Source organism: Besnoitia besnoiti, chromosome XIII, assembly GCF_002563875.1.
Source record: "Besnoitia besnoiti strain Bb-Ger1 chromosome XIII, whole genome shotgun sequence".
Taxonomy (NCBI): domain Eukaryota; phylum Apicomplexa; class Conoidasida; order Eucoccidiorida; family Sarcocystidae; genus Besnoitia; species Besnoitia besnoiti.
The window spans coordinates 68,617-89,199 of NC_042368.1; the positions used below are offsets into that span (position 1 = coordinate 68,617).

Consider the following 20,583-nt stretch of genomic DNA (forward strand, 5'->3'; position numbering starts at 1 on the left):
ACTTGGGGGTCGGGAAACTTTCCATGACACCAATCTGTACCAAAAATGAAATGTGCTGGCGTACGCAGCACTTTCGACTCTACCACGCGGCAAACTATTAGCGGTAGATTCGTTATACTCGACAGCGAGTGATGGCGGCGTGTGATAATCTGCCTGAGCAAGGAAAAAGACTTTTACAAACGTGTTAGAGCGGCATCTGCGAGTTGCATATGCATCATTGGATTCTACCGGAGTGCGGTGTGAAAGCGAATGACGTAGACACAGCACACGGAGCCTCACCTGAGGGACTGCCGCCACTGTGTAACTCCCTATCATCATCGGTAGGCGCTTTAGTATTCACCGGGAGGTCCGCTTCAGGCCGCTGGCCTGCAAAGTGATGCTGGTACAGGGGATGACATTGGACTTGAGCGTTATGCGGCGGCGGACGCGTATGCTAGCCGACATTCTCGCGTGTTTAGGTGGGCGGTATTGCTGGCTCACCCGTTTGGACATGCCAGCCGCTTTGCCGCTTCCCTCCCGCCTGCGTAGTCTCCTGCCATCCGCCACGGCCTTCCAATAAGCACAAATGGACTGGGGTTCGTATGTTTTGCGGTCGGTCCCGTACGAGCTGTGGCGCTTGTTCCGGAATGCTGATGCTTCCTGCCCATATCATGCTCTGGAGCTGTTATGTTGTGTGTTGCATATCTCGCCGCTTCTGGCTTCACCTAACCTGATAGCCTGGCGGATATGCCCTGGCCCTCCCCTGTTATGAAGTAGACCTGAAAAAACTAGTGGTGCCATCACCAGATCACCTCCAGGCGCACTGTTCCGTTCCTTTTGAGCTGGAGATTTGGAGAATATTTGCGAAGGACGGCCATCCACTTGCTGCAGCGGAATACCACTCCACAAGGCTGCGCTGGTCATCCCATCGGACGTTCGCTGTCGGGATCAACTGGCGGCTGCAGGCGGATGGATAGCCTCCTACCGGCCGAGCCACAGCGGTGGCAGGTATTCAGTTCACCATGCACGAAAACAGGAAATTTTCTCCGTCCCAGAAGGCCATGCCTCGGCACAAGGCACGCTTTGGAAACGGGATGGAGCTGGCTCACAGCCGGCGGCACAGTTCCCGGAAAAACGAACTCGCGTCTGCACGCACGACTAGGTTCTGCCGTAGGTTCTGCCGTAAACGCGATCGGCGGTGTGTGTCTTGTAGGTTCCCGCTGGTGCACCGCTGTGCGTTTGGAACACCTCTGTTGAACGGAGGCAGGAAAGAAGTCGCTGTATCCACTCCTCAAAAGTATCCCGCCCACAGTCCAGCCAGTGGCAGTGCAAAACCACTTTTTTCACCCCACACAGCGACTCGATACTGCCTCCGAATCGAAACTGGCATCGGACGAAGACTGAGTGGAGTGTGCACGTTGAACATCTGCAGCGTTATTGAAGAAGAAAGTCGTGCTTGGTGGCGTAGCGTGTTGCAGAAGAGATTTTTTTTTGAAAAGAAGCATTTCGTCTGGTTAGACGGCCTAAACTAACCATGTCTTCCTCTATCCAGTGGGCTGCCTCAGTGGTCTTTCTTTTCCGCTGGGCTCTTCTGCGCAACGGATACGGTACCACCCAATCGGGATGCGAGCAGGCATGCGCGCGGATTTACTAGCGAACGGGAGGTACGTCCGCTGTTCTGCAGCCGAATTTTTCTAGCTCAGCTGATGGCATGCACTCGTTATTCACGGGAGACCGCCGCGAGTTTTAGATTTTGTCGGAATCCTGCCGGTTGTGAAGTATTTCTACCCTACATTCTACCCTTCTTCCCCTCCTCGGCAGTTTTCGGGTTGCTCTGTCCCTTGCACGGTGAATGATGATGGGGCTTCGGCTCTTCTTTCTGTGGTGCCTTTCGCTTTTGCTGCTAGGTAGTGGTCGGCTTTACGAGCCAACAAAAGCACTTGAAGCACCAGGAACCTTAGCTGTGCTTCGGACTGCGGCTCGAAATGAAGATTTTGCGCCCACCAGTGATTTGACTGTCGAGGCCGCGGAGGCAGGTCGGGCGCCCGACGACTCGGTCGCGGCTCGACATATTTCAAGCAGGTATAGTCCAAACGCTATCAGTGACCCGCATTTCTTCCCCTTCTTCATTCTCTGAACGACCGTTTGTTGATCAAGGCGTTTGCTCAGGTAGATGTCTTTTTGAGTAGCACTCCGTGTCCGGCTACCCTTTTTGGTTAGCAGCACCCTCCTCGGATGCAATTGCGCTCTCTTCAGCTCTGGCACACTGATGTATTCGCGCCGTCCTCGCGGATAGCGTATGCTGCTGCCAAAGTGTATCGCGTCACCCGCTTCTACGCGCTTCCGTGTTTTGTGCCGGCAGCAGCAGAAGAGTCCGCGCCACCACCGGGTGGAGAAGAAAAGGCTTCCTGATGCGGGCGAATTCGAAAGCAACGTTCGCGGTGGTGGCAGGTCTCATTGGCGCGTTTCTGGTTAGTCTGAAGCTGTGGCAATGCGAATTAGTGTGGACGAGAACCATCTCCGGCAGCGTCAAATCTGAAGCGCTTCAAAGCCGAAGACTCTCCAACGAAGACAAATGCGTAAGGGCTGTGTTTGCGTCGGACCGAAACAACAACATGTGGCTCTGCTTTCCTGGCCATACAGCGGAGACCTCCTCGCCATCTCTGGTGTTGGATTTGCACGCAGATCCCGCATGCCGCGGCCCCTGCTGGTGCGCAGCGGGTGGGAAGGCGCTGCGTATGCGGGCAAGAGGCGGCGCACCTTCCCCTTTTGAAGCCGCTGCATTGCTCGCCAAATCCTTTGGAAGCTACCCCCGTCGCCTCCGTGCCGCGCGACTTGCACGGCTGATTGCAGCAGCTGCTTCGTTTGAGGCTGCTAGCTGCGTGTGTGTTTTCGGGGGCGCTTCGGCCAGCATCCCTGGATTCAAGCAGAACGCGTGCAATCGGTGAACGTGGAGGCTTTTGGTACCACTTCCAATTTGCAACTGGGCGGCGGGGACGGGGACCTGCGTCAGGCGAACCGGTTAGCCTATGTGCGGCTGAGCAGCGCCTCTGCTGCAGCTGCAGTACAGGGCCTGCGCCTGGGGCGACTGGCGCTCTTTTCGGGGCATCTGGATGTGGCGGCGTCGTTGGCAGTGCGCGCGGGGCCAGGCCAAAAACCGCAGAGACGCGGCGGCAAGGCGAGCGCCGCTGCAGTTGCTAAAGAGTTGCAGTCTGGCTCTTTAGAAGAAGCCAGTACGTATCTCGAGCAATCGCATGTCGGCGGTCGCGCAGTGGCAGCTGCCATCCACAGGAGAGGCGCACGGCGTGCTAAAAATCCTGATTCAGTGGAGGTCGCCGCCGTAGGACGACAGTGCGGTAGGACAGCTGTGGAGCACTATCGCACGTATACCGAATCGAGGGCCTTCCCCTAACGCCGCCTCGAGTCGCAAGGCGCCGTATTAGCAGTTCCGTCGCTCGCATATCAGCCGATCGAGCCGGTTGTGTCTTGTGTGCAATCATGGTACGCAGGTAGCTCGCAATGCTGTTGACATTGTGCTGCCGTGTTTGTGAAATAGCCAAATACCTGGGCTGGATGTGACTACTCTTGATGGCGCGGAATGCTTGAGCGAGCTGCAAGCATGGTTTCTACCGCCGCTCTCTCGCATCTTCCTCGACCTGGGAGTCTAAAATTGTGGCTTGAGGCTGCATAGAACCACTACAGGGTAAGCTATCGGGAACTATCCTACCCCACAGCCGTCCGACTCTTTCTCGGTTAGCACCAGCGCGTGCCGAAGCGTCGTCTGGTAGACAGAGCCCAACGACATTTTTGGCAGGCGTACACTTAGGTGCTTTTGCATCTCTGAGTAGACCCCCTGGTGTCAGCGGCACCAGTCGAGCTGCGCTGTGACAGACACAGCGCCGGTATAGCGGCAGGACACACAGCACGCCTACTAGGTGCTGGAGCTGGACTTCCATCCCCAGTCGGCTGGCACATATTCCAGAATACGCTTTGATCCATGGCCCCCTGCTATTTCGACGAGGAGGACGCAAGAACGGCAATCTCGCCAAGGTCGGCCTCCTAGGCTTCCACCTTTCACAGAAAAGGTGGCCCGGGGGGGGGCTCTGCGATTTTCACTCGCTTGCCGGGGCTGCGTCTGCGGGCACGAATTGGGGAGGGCGTGTCTCAGCGACGGGAGCATGCTGCAGAGAGCGTCTCACAGGGGCTGCCAACTCACGACGGCATTTTGCCGCAGCGCGCCGCTGGCTTCATCTTTGTGTCTAAGGCGAAACCGCCGCCGGCCGCGATGGCGTGTGCTCTCATGTTGGCTGTAGGGTGGCAAGGAGCGGTGGCTCTGCACGCGTGGCGGAGGCGTCGATGTCGCTGTAGCATGCAGCACGACAAGGTAGGGAGACGAGGCTTGAAGGGAGGTGAAGAATCACGCGCATCCACCTGGAATTCGGCCACGAGTACTCAGCCGATGAAGAGGGAGCTCGTGAGCGTGAAGCATGCCCCGTGTTGCGGCATCCGCCAACGAGTTGCGTGTCGGGTGCCTAGAAGGAGGGGCACATGCTGACTACGGCAGGACGCCTCGGCTGACTCCGTAACAACGGTTCTTTTCCGTAGCAATTGGTGCAGGCTAATCTGAATTCCAGAGAAGACCTCGGCTGACGGGGGTGCTTCAGCAAAACTTACCTCGAGCCCTCTGGTGATGGAAACCACCGCTGGCTCGCGTAGCGGCTGGGCGACTTGGTGCCGCCAGCAGCGGTCGCCGGGGGGCAAGTAAATCTCACACAACACGAACCGACTGCGTCAGCAACGGCGTCTGCTAGGGGCCTGGGCCAAAAAGAGCGAATTGTGAGACAGCGCTGGCAGCGTTCAGGGCGTGGGACGTTTCGGCCAACCACGTGGCCATTGGCGACACATGCCAGCCAGCTTATGCCATCGGAGTCGTTCTTCCGGGACGTTAGAATGCACTACTAAATTTCGTGCAGGCTGCGCCAATATGCGCGTATGGCGGTCAGCGGATTAAACGTGGCATGTTATGTTGACGCGTTCAGGAGAAGGAGGTAGGAGAGGAGGAGGGCTGGAGCCGACCGCATAGCACGTTCGGCGCGAAGTGGGCGATGAGAGGGGGCGAAACCCGACCTGTTGCACGAGGTTCGCTGGGCGAGTCAGTCGGAGTCCTGCAGATGCTGGATGGTTCGCTGGGTTTTCGGAAGTTCGGTTTAGTTGTCAGCACTAAGGCTGCGACGTCACCACCGGCAGCCTGCGTTGCAGACGCGGTACAAACCAGGTGGCGCGTTAATGCCGTTAACACGGGCTGCTGTCTTGGTCTGCGTTGCCATTCCGATGAAGTGGGAAAAGGTAGGTAACAAAAAACCGAGGGCTGTCGGGTGAGGAACTCGGCGTCGTCCCGATGCATGCGGAGCTCCGCGTATTTGAGTGGTACGTGTACTGGCAACTCGTCAAGCCGGACCATGATATCCGTGATGCGACGCACGTGGGAACCTACATGAAGTGTGGTATATGAGGGGTGAGGGCAGCTCGAGGCGCCCTCGCCAGGAGCATGACAAGACCCTTGCCAACGACAAGAAACATGGCATGCGTTTCAGACCGCGTGTCACCGGGGTGGTCACACGCACGTGCCGCAGTGCGGCCTAACGCGGATGTCTTCCGTGCGCCTCGTTTTCAGTCTTGGATGGCATCTGGTAGCTTTTGGATTCTGAGAACTGTTCAGCGCCCAGTTCGAGGGATGTCGCAACGCAACTGGGGTTTTCCGTTTCAGTTGGTGGACGCAGTTTTGCCAAGGCCGCAGTTGTGCCGTCTGTCTCTCGCGCCCTCCACTCCGCGGACGTGAGGTGTGGAATGTGGGCGGACATCTACGGAGACGTCTCTCCTTAAACAGTTGCCTCTTTGCTCGAGGGACTTGGTGTATAGCATGGGCTCGCCTTGGTACCTGCGGCGCAGCGCGCCACGCTGGAGACTGCAGGGTGCTACCACCATTCCGCTCTTGTGGCTGGAAGGGGGGCGGCACTGTTTCGGCGAAAGGCAGATCGCGAACGGCGTCCATTCGAGGTCCGGGGTTCAACGATCACTATTTTGACGCCGACGCGAGAGGGATGCTGTGGGCCCCGATCCGCAGAATGCTTGGTTGTCCTCAGGCGCGGAAAACGCACGGGGATCGAGGTGTCTGCGGTCGGTACGGGAAATGACTGAGTGTCACACCAACGCGATCGATGGATTGATGTCTGTAATTGTGTGCAGCTGGTACGGCGCAAGTCATAACACGGTGTTGTGGAGCTCGCGTGGACGGCGCGAGTTTCTCAGGGCGCAGAGTGGAGCCTGACAGACTCGTGGTGGCGACCCCGCGGGCTCGGGACTGGGAACGAAACGCGTGGCGCAGCCTTTGCTGAGTCATTGGTTACGGCGTTGTAGGTGTAGTGGACTGTGCACATCGCCAGGAAGGCAATATGAACGAGGCGAGCGCGACCCATACCAGAGCGCCAGCAGGCGTGGGTGAGACTGCGGTTTTCTCGGTCCTGTGTGGCTCGTAGGATGGCTTCGTGTGTTCATGTCGCCTGGAGATCGTCGTGGACCGGTGCAGGCACCAGTGTCGACACAGACATTTTGGGGGGGTTCTGGCTCGAGCGGTTCCTGTCAGGAGTTATGTCTTGTTCACCCGGCAGAGGGAAAGGGTAGGCTATAGGCGTCGGGGGTGAAGCTAGGTGAAAACTACCAGCGGAACCGTAGGGATCCAAAGCAGGATGTAGCTGGTAGCGATGATCCTTCCAAGTGACATTCCGCTGTTTCTGTGTACCTCTCGAGATCGTGGACGTCTTCGAAATCGTGTCCATCCATTGGGTGGGGGCGTCGGGGACCACGGAACTGGTGTTTTCCATCATAAGCCAGCAGAGTCCTGGTGCGCCTGCTGCGCGCTTGTTGGGTGTCCCCGGTTCCTTCCCACACGCTGTTGCATCGGCTCCGTTGATTGGGGTGCGAGTCGGCGCCGTTGCTGCGTGAGAAACTCTGTGTTGACAAGCACGGTCTTCGCTGGTTAGCGACGTGTGGAGCCACAAAGACGACGTGCTCCGGACTGCTTGGTTTGGCGAGTGTTCCATGGCACACATGACATTTTGCTTTGCCTCGGCTTTTGTCCGCGGTGTATCAGTGAGTCCTGGCGACGGTGTGTGGCCCCGCTCCCTGAGCATATGCCGGCGCTGGCGTCAGTGTCGCGCGCTCGTTCCAGGAAACCGGCAGGAGTCGGGGGTGCGGCGGAATGGGGGGAGGAAGGAAGCCGGTGTTAGATTTCAGGCAGTCGAGCAGGTGGGGGTGGCTCGACGCGCGGCGGCTTTGATGGAGAGCAGTGACAGGCAGCACGGACAAGTGAAGGAGACACATTGGAGGTTGGCACACCCTATGTGGTTTCTGCCCGCTTCGACCAGCATGTACGTGCTGTGCAACGGAGCGGTTGACAGTGTAATCAGAGCGCCGGGATCATGCGGACAGAACGACCCTGCGGCAGGCATTCTGGCGGAGCCACGGAGCAGACAACAGGCGGAGGCGGCAGACCTTGGATGTGCCGCCGGTCAGTGTCCCTGATGGTCAAGTGGGCGCGACTGCAGTGCACGTTCATTCGACATTTGCTTTCGGGCCTGAATTTGCAAGCCCGGTGACGTCAGGACCTGGTCAACGGGGGGGGTGGGGGGGGGGGGGGCAGGGTGTGTTTTCATAATGGCCTGATGCTGGCGGCTCTAGCGTCCCTGTGCACGCCCGGCACGGGTGGCTCACGCATAGGGAGCGAAAGCAGGCCTTGTGGAGCGGCGGATTCCGTTGTTGTCTGTGGTGTGTGGCGGTGGAAGCAAGGCGTCTTGGTTGCTGTAATGCGTGGTTGGTTCTGTCGCATACCGACCGCGGCGCCACGCAACTGTCCCTATCTGTCCCCGCCCACGCGGCCGCCGCCCTCCCCCGTCGACCACCCTTTTCTAGCCGCTCCCTCCCCGTCACCCCTGCCTCTCGGTCCCCGGTGTCGGTCGTTTCCTCAGCTTGATTGATGGGGCGTCGTGAGTTGAATCCAACACTTTTAGCTGTCTTAGGCAGTCCAGTGGGGTGGTGGTGCACTGCAATCATAAAGAACCGCGGATATTGGTGTATCCCGAAAACAGGTGGCAGCCACACGAGAACCCGTGTGTGTAAAATAACACATCGCTATTAGGCGTGTTGTGGTTCGGCAGTTGAAGCCAGGGTTGGGGCCCTAACCGAAGGCGTAGGATGCCACTCCGGGTTCGGATGCGTTGAGACGATGATTCCTGGTTGTGCTTTGTGGAACGTTTTTGTGCTGCGCCCACTGCGTGTTTGCAGAAGGAGGAGGTAGGCAGTCAGGGCTCGCGGCCAGGCCGGCGAGCAGCAGTTTGCATGCGGCAGCTAGCGCGGAGACACGCGTGGAGGACCGCGCAGCTGGAAGATCTGTTGTGGGAGGATATCCACAGCGTGATGTCCTGGTCAGCCACACTTGTCCTCCACCCTCGGTGGAAGGCTTTCCGTGCATCGATGTTATATGCGGGTCGCAGACACTGGGGGCAATCTTGCCAGCTGTTCCCCCTAACGAGCGTTATCCTGGTGAAATGGAAATCACCGCCAGGAAAAGCAGGTACGACAGAAACGGCAGTGTGCCACATGCGGAGGTATCAGCTGTCTACATGAAATGCGTAGCTCAACTGAATGCACCACTGCGAGATTTTTCAAGAGCGAGATTTCCTGTGGTCTCGAGCGAGTGTAGATCGAGCAGGAAAACTGGTTCATCACCCTCTCCGCATGTGGCAATGACAACCGTTCGGGGCCGTCGCTGAGGAGCAGATCAAGGCCACGCGCTGTCGACGCTGAAGGGTGTGCGACAGCGTGTATTTTACAATGGGCGTCCGAACGTCCTGCTGAGTGCGGTGTGTATTCGTCTACCGGTCTTCTTGATACTTTGCTCCTAGTGGATCTGGAGGTCTGCATTCCGCCGGAAATAGATTCTGAGCACCGTGATAGGCGGCGCATCTGTATTGCAGGCTCCGGTTGATGCCTTTTTTTCGTCGTTTCTGTAATCGCCTGATATGGAGTTCGGTGTTGCCTCACGGCGTAGATGCGTGCGTGTTTCGGGCCGCGGCACTTCATGCCGGGCAGCATTTGCTCCCGGCAGCTGAGACATCCACGTACTCCGACGACCTCCCAGCCTCGATACCGTTCGGGCTGTAGACATCCTATGGTTTCAGATGGATGGCCGAGGCGGCCCGCATCCCCATCGAATAACCCGGTGTGAATCGACGGCACTTTAGCGAGCGATGTGGCTTTTGGGCGTGCGGTCCGTTAGCTGCAGCGGCTTCCTTGTCGGCTGTCGAACTAGCGTAGGGAGGATGTGGTAATGCACCGCCACCTGCTGGACGGCCTCAGATTCCTAACGCGGGCTGCTGCTGGTGCCGGGGGACGTGAATCCTCGGATGGGCGGAGTCAATGCTGGCTGGGCGTCCACGAGGGATTTCCAATCTGAGTGGGCCGCTCTGATGATTCATAGTGGTGCACATGCTTGTTAAAATGTTATGCAAGAGGAACCGAGCCTGCGCGCTGCTGCGCCATGGTTGATGTGTTTGGGCAGCTGGTACGCAGACTGTGTAGACCTGTGGAATCCGTGATTCGGCGCCAGGACTCTCAGCGGTGGAGGACGTGGGGCAGGTAGTTGGGAGGGACAGGGCAAAACAGCGCGGCACATCTAACGGTGATAACTTCATTCTGCCGGGAAGGAGAGGTGGTAGATGGCTCGGGTGCAGTAGCACAGCTCGGGTGCAGTAGCACAGCTCGGGTGCAGTAGCACGGCTCGGGTGCAGTAGCACGGCTCGGGTGCAGTAGCACGGCTCGGGTGCAGTAGCACGGCTCGGGTGCAGTAGCACGGCTCGGGTGCAGTAGCACGGCTCGGATGCAGTAGCACAGCTCGGGTGCAGTAGCCCGGCTCGGGTGCAGTAGCGCGGCTCGGATGCGGTAGCGCGGCTCGGGTGCAGTAGCGCGGCTCGGATGCAGGAGCCCGGCTCGGGTGCAGTAGCGCGGCTTGGGTGCAGTAGCGCGGCTCGGATGCAGTAGCGGGGCCCCAGTGCCGCAATACCCGTACGGGCTGAACGGCGTGGCAGCGGCCGCCGGCAGGCGCTGATGCGGTGACGCGTTCCCGGAACTGATGTGGCCGCTCCGAATTGCTGCTAGGCACGTTGCAAGTGCGGTCGAGGTACGGGACCAGTGCGGGGGCTCGGGGGCGACGGTGATGGCAATGCGCAGCGCTCAAGCCGGGTCTGGTCTCGCAGCGCGACTGGCGCAAGGAGGCTCTGCGATGCCCGTGTGCCGTGGTTGAAGGCATGTTACCTTCAAGGAGGCGTGTCACCCGTGTGTGGGAATGTCGCGGCCCGCTGGTGGTTTGTCTTCAGGCTGAAAAGGTACGGTGGAGATGGATTTGGTGAGAGCCGAGGGGTAGGCACAGCGTTCCTGATTGAGATGCTCAGCAAGCCGGTGACGCGGCTCGCACGTGTTGAGAAAGCGGCGCCTGCCGTCGCAGGTGTGGCTGGCGTACGCCGCTCGCGCGTCCACGCATGTTCTTTGCGAAGTGAAGCTAGAGCTGCAAACGATACAACTGTGAGACGCGTGTAGTTTCCCTACCATGTTGAACCTCACAGCTCAAGGCAGTACGAAGCGAACACAGCCTTCTGTGAGGCAGCGGCTATTGGGAGATTTTCGTGAAGCTTGCAGGGTAGCGCCCCAGCCAATCGGCGCGCAGGATGGTTGTGAGAGTGGATGTTCGTCGGCGGAAGCGCTGGCATGCTTGCGTACTGCCTGTTGGGATCTGTTTGCTGTGGAGGTTCGAGCACGCTGCATCGCGTCTGGTCAAGGTCGGCCATATATTCAGTATCATACTAACCTGTTTGCCTGCGAGAGCGAAGCGTGGGGTGGCGGGGGGGGGGGGGGGGGGGGGGGGGGGGGGGGGGGGGGGGGAGGGGGGGGCGATACAGCGTGGCGCCGTACTTGCATTCCTGTTTCCCCGCTGGGGTATTCATTGGTTCGGCCCTTCGTCACAGTGTTTGTCTCGTCGTCTGGCCGCTTTGTGGCAGGAACAGATGTTCCTGGGGTACTTCATGTTCTCGGCACTAAATGGATTCACTCATTCATGTGATCGGCTCGGCCTTGTCTGCCTGAGTTGCAAATGCATAACGGCTCCTCCGTTTCTCTCGGCTGGCCCCCGGAGCTGGTGCATTTCACGCTGGATGTGACTGGCAGTATCATTCATTGGCGTGAGACGCATGGCGTGGGCACGGCTAACTTGTGGATTGGTACTCCAAGAGAGTTGGCCGGCCGGGCTTTATTTCTGTGCATGAGACCCTTCATAACGCGAGAAGTTCCACTGCTGGTACGACGAGGGTTGACCAGGTAAGGTCTTTTCTTGAGTTTGGCATCTCCGTTCCGATAGCTGGTACGTCGCGTGTGGAGAGGCGCCTTCACCAGGCACTCTTCTGGACTCGTGCCACGGTGGCAAGGCGTTCCGCTAAGTGGGCGACGTCAGCGGCGATGGTGTGCGGCCACCGCTACCTAAGGCTACCCCGCAGAGGGCCTGCGCATTTGAGCTTTTGCGGTAGAGCGTGGCGGCCTTGAGCAGACTCCAGCCTGTCTAGGACGCTACAGAGACGACTTCCACTTGGTCCTTGGTTTGCCGCATGCGTTGTGACGATGGCCTTGATTGCGCCTCCGCGCTGTGCTATGACGGCGGCACGCGCGGGGCTGTCCAGCTCCAGTGGACACTGCGGCTACGGGCTGGGAATGACCAGGCATGTGCACACCGTGGGCATGTGCCGTAACGCGCTGTGCCCGGGTCCGGCTACGTGATGGTAGCCGCGGATGCAATCTGTGGGCGCATGTGATTCACTACGGAAGAGGGAGAAGGGCAGGGATTCCTTGCATCTCTTTCTCCGGCTGTCGCGCGGGTGCAGAGCATGTGCATGCGCGAGCTGAAAGAGGGTGTCATCCTTGGAAATGAACACAAGCCACAAGCAGGCTTGAATGCCGTCAGAATCGCGGGCATCGGTCGGGGGTCGGCCGAGTCAGATCACTTACTGAGTTTGCTGTCGGCCAGTGCTTTCGTGTGGACGCCTTCACTCGGGGCGCCTCACACTTGTACGAGGCCGGTGCTCAAGTTTCGAGTACCGTGATTATCTCACAGGCGGTAGGTCGTGTGCGGGTTCTCGTAAGTCGGCGGGATGCATGTGCGGTGTGCATGACGTGTATCCGGTTGTCTCGCTTCATCTGAGGGGTACGACGAAGAATCCGGGTGTGGCGGGAGGATGCAGGGGCCTGCAGTTGAGGGTAGCACGGGTGGCGTTAAGGTTCAGGTACGAGGGGGTAGCGTGGCATTGGTGGTAGTCCAGGTAATGGCGAGATATTCCCGACGTGACGGCAGATGCGACGCGGGCCTAGGCGCTTCACAGCATCCCTGTTTGTGCGTGTGAGTCTATTGGATGCGCTGCAAGGCTGCATCGAACGGCGAGATGACGGCTGTGAATCGGCTTGTGACCGCCAAGCCGTACCTCCGGGGCATGGGACCGGACCGTTGAACTCCGCGTCGGCTGCGACAATATGCGCGTATGGCGGTCAGCGGAGTAAACGTGGCATGTTATGTTGACGCGTTCAGGAGAAGGAGGTAGGAGAGGAGGGCTGGAGCCGACCGCATAGCACGTTCGGCGCGAAGTGGGCGATGAGAGGGGGCGAAACCCGACCTGTTGCACGAGGTCCGCTGGGCGAGTCAGTCGGAGTCCCGCAGATGCTGGATGGTTCGCTGGGTTTTCGGAAGTGCGGTTTAGTTGTCAGCACCAAGGCTGCGACGTCACAACCGGCAGCCTGCGTTGTAGACGCGGTGCAAACCAGGTGGCGCGTTAATGCCGTTAACACGGGCTGCTGTCTTGGTCTGCGTTGCCATTCCGATGAAGTGGGAAAAGGTAGGTAACAAAAAACCGAGGGCTGTCGGGTGAGGAACTCGGCGTCGTCCCGATGCATGCGGAGCTCCGCGTATTTGAGTGGTACGTGTACTGGCAACTCGTTAAGCCGGACCATGATATCCGTGATGCGACGCACGTGGGAACCTACATGAAGTGTGGTATGTGAGGGGTGAGGGCAGCTCGAGGCGCCCTCGCCAGGAGCATGACAAGACCCTTGCCAACGACAAGAAACATGGCATGCGTTTCAGACCGCGTGTCACCGGGGTGGTCACACGCACGTGCCGCAGTGCGGCCTAACGCGGATGTCTTCCGTGCGCCTCGTTTTCAGTCTTGGATGGCATCTGGTAGCTTTTGGATTCTGAGAACTGTTCAGCGCCCAGTTCGAGGGATGTCGCAACGCAACTGGGGTTTTCCGTTTCAGTTGGTGGACGCAGTTTTGCCAAGGCCGCAGTTGTGCCGTCTGTCTCTCGCGCCCTCCACTCCGCGGACGTGAGGTGTGGAATGTGGGCGGACATCTACGGAGACGTCTCTCCTTAAACAGTTGCCTCTTTGCTCGAGGGACTTGGTGTATAGCATGGGCTCGCCTTGGTACCTGCGGCGCAGCGCGCCACGCTGGAGACTGCAGGGTGCTACCACCATTCCGCTCTTGTGGCTGGAAGGGGGGCGGCACTGTTTCGGCGAAAGGCAGATCGCGAACGGCGTCCATTCGAGGTCCGGGGTTCAACGATCACTATTTTGACGCCGACGCGAGAGGGATGCTGTGGGCCCCGATCCGCAGAATGCTTGGTTGTCCTCAGGCGCGGAAAACGCACGGGGATCGAGGTGTCTGCGGTCGGTACGGGAAATGACTGAGTGTCACACCAACGCGATCGATGGATTGATGTCTGTAATTGTGTGCAGCTGGTACGGCGCAAGTCATAACACGGTGTTGTGGAGCTCGCGTGGACGGCGCGAGTTTCTCAGGGCGCAGAGTGGAGCCTGACAGACTCGTGGTGGCGACCCCGCGGGCTCGGGACTGGGAACTAAACGCGTGGCGCAGCCTTTGCTGAGTCATTGGTTACGGCGTTGTAGGTGTAGTGGACTGTGCACATCGCCAGGAAGGCAATATGAACGAGGCGAGCGCGACCCATACCAGAGCGCCAGCAGGCGTGGGTGAGACTGCGGTTTTCTCGGTCCTGTGTGGCTCGTAGGATGGCTTCGTGTGTTCATGTCGCCTGGAGATCGTCGTGGACCGGTGCAGGCACCAGTGTCGACACAGACATTTTGGGGGGGTTCTGGCTCGAGCGGTTCCTGTCAGGAGTTATGTCTTGTTCACCCGGCAGAGGGAAAGGGTAGGCTATAGGCGTCGGGGGTGAAGCTAGGTGAAAACTACCAGCGGAACCGTAGGGATCCAAAGCAGGATGTAGCTGGTAGCGATGATCCTTCCAAGTGACATTCCGCTGTTTCTGTGTACCTCTCGAGATCGTGGACGTCTTCGAAATCGTGTCCATCCATTGGGTGGGGGCGTCGGGGACCACGGAACTGGTGTTTTCCATCATAAGCCAGCAGAGTCCTGGTGCGCCTGCTGCGCGCTTGTTGGGTGTCCCCGGTTCCTTCCCACACGCTGTTGCATCGGCTCCGTTGATTGGGGTGCGAGTCGGCGCCGTTGCTGCGTGAGAAACTCTGTGTTGACAAGCACGGTCTTCGCTGGTTAGCGACGTGTGGAGCCACAAAGACGACGTGCTCCGGACTGCTTGGTTTGGCGAGTGTTCCATGGCACACATGACATTTTGCTTTGCCTCGGCTTTTGTCCGCGGTGTATCAGTGAGTCCTGGCGACGGTGTGTGGCCCCGCTCCCTGAGCATATGCCGGCGCTGGCGTCAGTGTCGCGCGCTCGTTCCAGGAAACCGGCAGGAGTCGGGGGTGCGGCGGAATGGGGGGAGGAAGGAAGCCGGTGTTAGATTTCAGGCAGTCGAGCAGGTGGGGGTGGCTCGACGCGCGGCGGCTTTGATGGAGAGCAGTGACAGGCAGCACGGACAAGTGAAGGAGACACATTGGAGGTTGGCACACCCTATGTGGTTTCTGCCCGCTTCGACCAGCATGTACGTGCTGTGCAACGGAGCGGTTGACAGTGTAATCAGAGCGCCGGGATCATGCGGACAGAACGACCCTGCGGCAGGCATTCTGGCGGAGCCACGGAGCAGACAACAGGCGGAGGCGGCAGACCTTGGATGTGCCACCGGTCAGTGTCCCTGATGGTCAAGTGGGCGCGACTGCAGTGCACGTTCATTCGACATTTGCTTTCGGGCCTGAATTTGCAAGCCCGGTGACGTCAGGACCTGGTCAACGGGGGGGGTGGGGGGGGGGGGGGGGGCAGGGTGTGTTTTCATAATGGCCTGATGCTGGCGGCTCTAGCGTCCCTGTGCACGCCCGGCACGGGTGGCTCACGCATAGGGAGCGAAAGCAGGCCTTGTGGAGCGGCGGATTCCGTTGTTGTCTGTGTTGTGTGGCGGTGGAAGCAAGGCGTCTTGGTTGCTGTAATGCGTGGTTGGTTCTGTCGCATACCGACCGCGGCGCCACGCAACTGTCCCTATCTGTCCCCACCCACGCGGCCGCCGCCCTCCCCGTCGACCGCCATTTTCTTGCCTCTCCCTCCCCGTCACCCCTGCCTCTCGGTCCCCGGTGTCGGTCGTTTCCTCAGCTTGATTGATGGGGCGTCGTGAGCTGTGTCACCGACACCGATATCTCGCGCGAGCCAGCGTAATAGCATTGTAGACTCGCACACAAGTTGTGGGTGTCGTGCGTCGGACAGCTGCTTCAGTGGTGTCGCACGTTTTTTGTGATCGAGGTCCTGTCGACAGCCAGACAGGTTCGATCCCGCAACAGGCGTTTGTAAGGAGTGGCGGATATTCTGCGGTGTCGGGCAGAAAAAGCACGTAGGCTGTGCCCAGCTAGACGATGCAAACAACAAATCCACGCTCTTCGGCTTGTGCGCTGCCGAGCGTGCGGATAGACTGCAGCAGGTCCATAATCCGGGGTGGGCTGTAGTAGACGGTGTGAAGTGAGGGGGCCAAGACGTGTGTGTCTCTGTTCCCGTACTCGTGGCCTTTGATCAGCGCTTGGGGAAACGAGGCGCTGGAGGATACCGCGTAGGCTGTGTCGGGCTCCGGAGGCGCCGACCAGCCCTGGATTACACCGTGACGCGCGTTTACCTTTGGAGGTGTGGTGCGCGTGGAGCGTGCGGAGGCTTGCGACGCAGATCGTGCACTTTTACTCTCCAATGTGTGCTCGGTGTTCCGCCTCCGTCTACCGCTCTCATAGAACTCGCACAGCGCACTGTCCTATGCACGGCTATGGTGTGCCTTGTTTTTCTGCAATTTTGCCGTGTACCAACTGCCGTGTTAGAGAACGCAGAAGCGATGATGAGCGGGCATGAGGCGACGCGCGCGACGCGGATGGGTTTGGGGGTACGCGGTCTCAACGTAGGACAAACTGTGCTGGGCAACAAGCTGAGTGTGGCATGAAGAGAACGGTTGCCAGTCGGGGGAAGACTGACGCGGCGTTCGGGTTGTGTTTCCCGCGCTGCGGAAAGCTGCGGATCGGTGTTGCGATTGAGGTAGCTGTTCGCTCTGTCCGCGACAGGGGAGGAGGCGAGTAGAGTAATCGTGAGTGTTGCAGACGATGGTGTGGCTGTGTGCGGTTGAACAGCAGGATGGGCAGCCCTGTGGCGGACGAGGCAGCGCCGTCGACGACATTCGACGTAGTCGCGTACGTCAGTTCATAGGGTCCTCAGCAGAGCACGCACCGGCGGTTCTGTCGTGCGGTAGCCATGTCGTATGTCGCGGCTTCACCAGCAAATCGAGTGGCTAGTTCGTACTGGCGTGCACAGCTTTTGGCGTTAAACAGGTGCGGAGGCGGCAGGCACAAGACCCTGTGAGCAACTGCAACGCTCTGGGGGAAACGTGCGTGCGCGCCGGTTTCTGCGCAATCCACGGCCACTAGAAACGTTCCTGAACTGGCAGGCAGCTTCAACTCCGTAGCTGAAGGGCTCATCGAGGGAACATCGTAGAGGCGCCTGGCGCAGCTAGGCAGCGACGTATCATAGTGTGCGTCTCGACTCGGATTCGGCTTTCTCAGAAACATGCGGTATGACACTGGGCAAAAGGGGATCGGGTGGTGGTCATTTGCGGCGTTGTTTCAACCGAGTGGGGTATGATAGCGTATGCGGTAACTAGGTGTGTGAGGCAGCGCCACGGCAGTGGGTGCGGGCAGCTGTGGCTGCCTCTCCATATTTCCCACGCGACACTGAGGTTTTCGAGATGTGGACGTGCACCCGCGACACTTGTTGCCACTGTCTGCGGAGCTGCAGTGGTTCAACCTGCATTGAGTCCTGGATTGCGGAGCCTTCCAAAATCATGGTCCGAGCGCGTGCGTGACAGGCGAGCGCTCTCTGTCTGCGTGACTCTGGCAGACACGAAGTGAAGCTCTTGGAGCAGCAAAGTGGCAGAAGTCTCGGCGGCCATGGGCAACGTCTTCTCAGGTGCCAAGAGAAGGCGCATCCGGCGCCTGTTCATCTGCATTGTAGTAGGAAAGATGCGCTAGAACCATCGCCTGCGTTAATTGTGCTGATTGACTTGCTGCTCGATGGGCGGCACTGGATGACATTTGCGTGCGCGGGGACTCTCATCGTGGGTTGCGCCTTGCGTATTGTACGTGCCTATCTGCAGGAGCATGGAGCGGCCGCCGCCACATCCAGTGTCAGCGCTGCAGCGCACGCCCCTTCCAGCTCTGGTTCTGCGACGCCTGGAAGCAATCCCAAAACGTAAGTTGCGCGTTTGGCATGCCCTCAACTTCGGTAGAGACCTCTCGCTAAGCAGATAGAACCAGAACTTCGATGGGGTGCCAGCCAGGACAGGCAGTTGACGAACTGAGAAACCTGGGAACGGATGGACCGCTGTTGCAGCAAAACTGATATGTCAGTCTTCTCACGGCGCTACTTGTCGCCAGAGGGGGAATTTGCGCAGCAGAGCCACGGAGCACAGATGAGACCACGCCCGTCGTCCTCCGGCTATGAGACTTGGTGTCATCTGCAAAGCTGACACAGTTCTCATCAGAACGGTGTGATTTTTTCCCGAAGGGTACGCTGCTTGACACACCGCATGCACGTGCGTCCACACTAAAGCTGTGCCGGTGCCCGTTGGCGCGCGTATGGTACGCTGGTGTGAGCCGCATGCTTCTTCAAGGTCTGGTGTGTATATGGACATGTGTGTGCACTGGCTGGGCTCAGCGTCGGAGTCCATACAGAATGACCGTCCGGTTTATGTTTCTTCCTGCTCACGTGCCCCTGGATGTGTTCAACGTTTGTCGTCTCAGGGGATCGCCAGCCGATCAGCTGCCCAAGCCTGCGCCGGCAGAGGAAGGTGACAAGCAGACATCGTCAGTCAAAGACTCCACGCCACCGTCTTCGAACACAGTTGACACGCTAAAGGCCTCGGGCAAAGATCAAGACGAAGCAGCTGCTGGAGCTGGTGACTCAGAGACGGAATTCAGTTCGCTGACCAGCACTGCCGGTGCGTGTGAATCTTGCCTTCGAACGATCACGATCGTGCAGATTGCTGGTACATTTGTAGGAACACTCTCCGTAGTAAGGGACAGGGCCCAACTGGCGCGGGCGCGAAAGTTGGCAAGTGACTGCAGTGCGTTGTGCATTTGTAGCCCGTCGGAAAGCGGCGTCTGCAGGCTGGGAGACCCAGTGTTGTTTCGGGGGACTGACGCTTCTGGGCAGGGTTGCGGCGTGTCGCTGGTGTGGCGTTATGTCGACACAGGCGTGTTTATTTACTGCCACCGCGCACGGTAAATGCGGGATATCCCCGCGTGTGTGTTTGTGAAGACGCGCGTGTGCGACTGTGGGCCCCCTGCTTCCTGGGGTCCCCGAAGGCGCTTTCGGGGAGTTGTGTTTGTGTTGCCTTCAGGGTAGGGCGCGGTCCGCCACGCTGTGGGCTCGACGGGCGAGTCTGCTTCCCTGCCGCCCTACCGAGTCAGCCGTCGCTCGTTCAAACTGGTAACGCGCTGTTTCAGCGGACGCGAGTTCGACGTTGTAGACTCTCGTCTCGGCGTCGTTTTTGCTGGCACAAGGCCAAACAGAGTCCACCTGGCAGACCTCCAGGGAAGTTCGCCACGGGGGGTCTCCAGCGCGCGTCCACAAATGGTCTTTCGGGAGCTTTTGAGGGGCCCAGCGGGAGCTGCGTCCCCGTCGCAGGCTTGCCTCTCTGCCCTCAGCAGGAGAGACTCCTCACCTTGCGCCCCGATGCCCATTCAAGGGAAGTGAGCGACGGCGTTTGCTGGCGGACGCGCTGTGCTCGGTCGACCAGCAACTGCGTCGAGCGCATGGCGGAGCGCGTGCGCCGCTGACGCAGCGGAGGTTTATGTACGCTTGCTAGAGAGTCTGCATACGGAACTCTGCTCTTGGCGTCTTAATCGTAACTGTCCAGGGCGTCGGTGAGTTTACGAGTTCGCCCTGCTCGTAGCAGCAGAACGGCACGCGTCGGGTGTCGTTGTATCGCCGCTGCTATGGGGCGAAACCACGGGGTGGCTCGGATCTGTAGTACTGGCACGGTGCGCAGTGGAACAGATTTAGCTGTGAGTGGGCGATGTCCTCTTGCCGCGTGTCGCGTGCGGGCGTTTGCAGGCGACGTCGGCCGTGCCCTCTGACTTTCCAGCTGGCGCGCTCCCCGCGGATCAGCTGCCCTTCATCCCCCTGACTCCATTAGAGCGGGCCCAGCTGGCTTTACGACTTGGGGAACAAATCAAGGCCTCTCCGATGACCCGAGGCGAGGCCATCTTTGCCGTTCGCCGAGTGTGTGGTTGCTCGGGTTCACTCACCTGTGGGCGACGGAAGCTGTTTCTTTCGCGCTCTAAGTTACGCAGTCCTTGGAACTGAGAACGCGCACAGCAAGATACGCAGCAAAGTAGCACAGCATATGATGGATAACTTCGACAAATATTCGTGGCTCATAGAGGCCGAGGATGCAACGAGAAACTTGAAGCAGCTATCGTCCAAGGACAGTGTACTAGGCGTGACCGTGCCATACAGAACGTCTCCAAACCACCCGGTACTTACCGATGACGAAAGCAAGGTCAACTGGCTTGTACGGCTGTATTATGAAGGATATGCCATCTGGGCGAACGAGAGCGTCATCGTCGCCGCTGCAGACCTGTTTGGGATCAGGCTCGTTATTGAGAATCAAAACAAATCGGGTCGCAGGCGCCGCGAGATGGGAGAGCATGCCATTCAAGTATTCGCGCCATCGGACACGCCTTCCTCCACTCACCTCCCCACAATTTTTTTGGGTGTGCTGATGAACAAGCACTTTGTCTTCATCCAGAAGGTGGATGAGCGCGGAGGATAAGCAACATAAACGAGTACGGCGAATGCCTATGTGTAGCTTCTCGTCCACTCCAGCGGCCAGGTGCCGTGCAATGTGATCACCGTCGTCTGAAGGGGAGACTCAGGAGGCCACGAAAGAGTTGGCAGCTGCTGCTAACGCCGCAGGGTGATTGGAGAAAGCCACGGAAGTCCCCCCCCCCGTTATCGACTGTTCCAATTTTATGCAGGGGGTATGCAAGCACATGCATACGCATG

The 20,583-nt window shown here is 59.0% G+C and overlaps 2 protein-coding genes across 2 annotated transcripts; both read left to right on the forward strand.

The window, feature by feature from the left end:
- Nucleotides 1-376: 376 nt before the first annotated feature.
- Nucleotides 377-3,391, forward strand: BESB_029810 (uncharacterized protein; the record flags this gene model as incomplete). Its single annotated transcript, XM_029361649.1, has 4 exons — nt 377-458; nt 1,887-2,061; nt 2,342-2,558; nt 2,891-3,391. The coding sequence occupies 4 exons, from the start codon at nt 377-379 to the stop codon at nt 3,389-3,391; spliced, it is 975 nt and encodes a 324-aa protein (XP_029215116.1).
- An 11,650-nt stretch (nt 3,392-15,041) lies between these two features.
- BESB_029820 (uncharacterized protein) lies at nt 15,042-20,350 on the forward strand (the record flags this gene model as incomplete). The annotated part of the gene is made up of 9 exons (XM_029361650.1): nt 15,042-15,183; nt 15,754-15,833; nt 16,058-16,161; nt 16,653-16,709; nt 17,413-17,763; nt 18,315-18,567; nt 19,086-19,265; nt 19,630-19,825; nt 19,869-20,350. The coding sequence occupies 9 exons, from the start codon at nt 15,042-15,044 to the stop codon at nt 20,348-20,350; spliced, it is 1,845 nt and encodes a 614-aa protein (XP_029215117.1).
- Between the last annotated feature and the right edge of the window lie 233 nt (nt 20,351-20,583).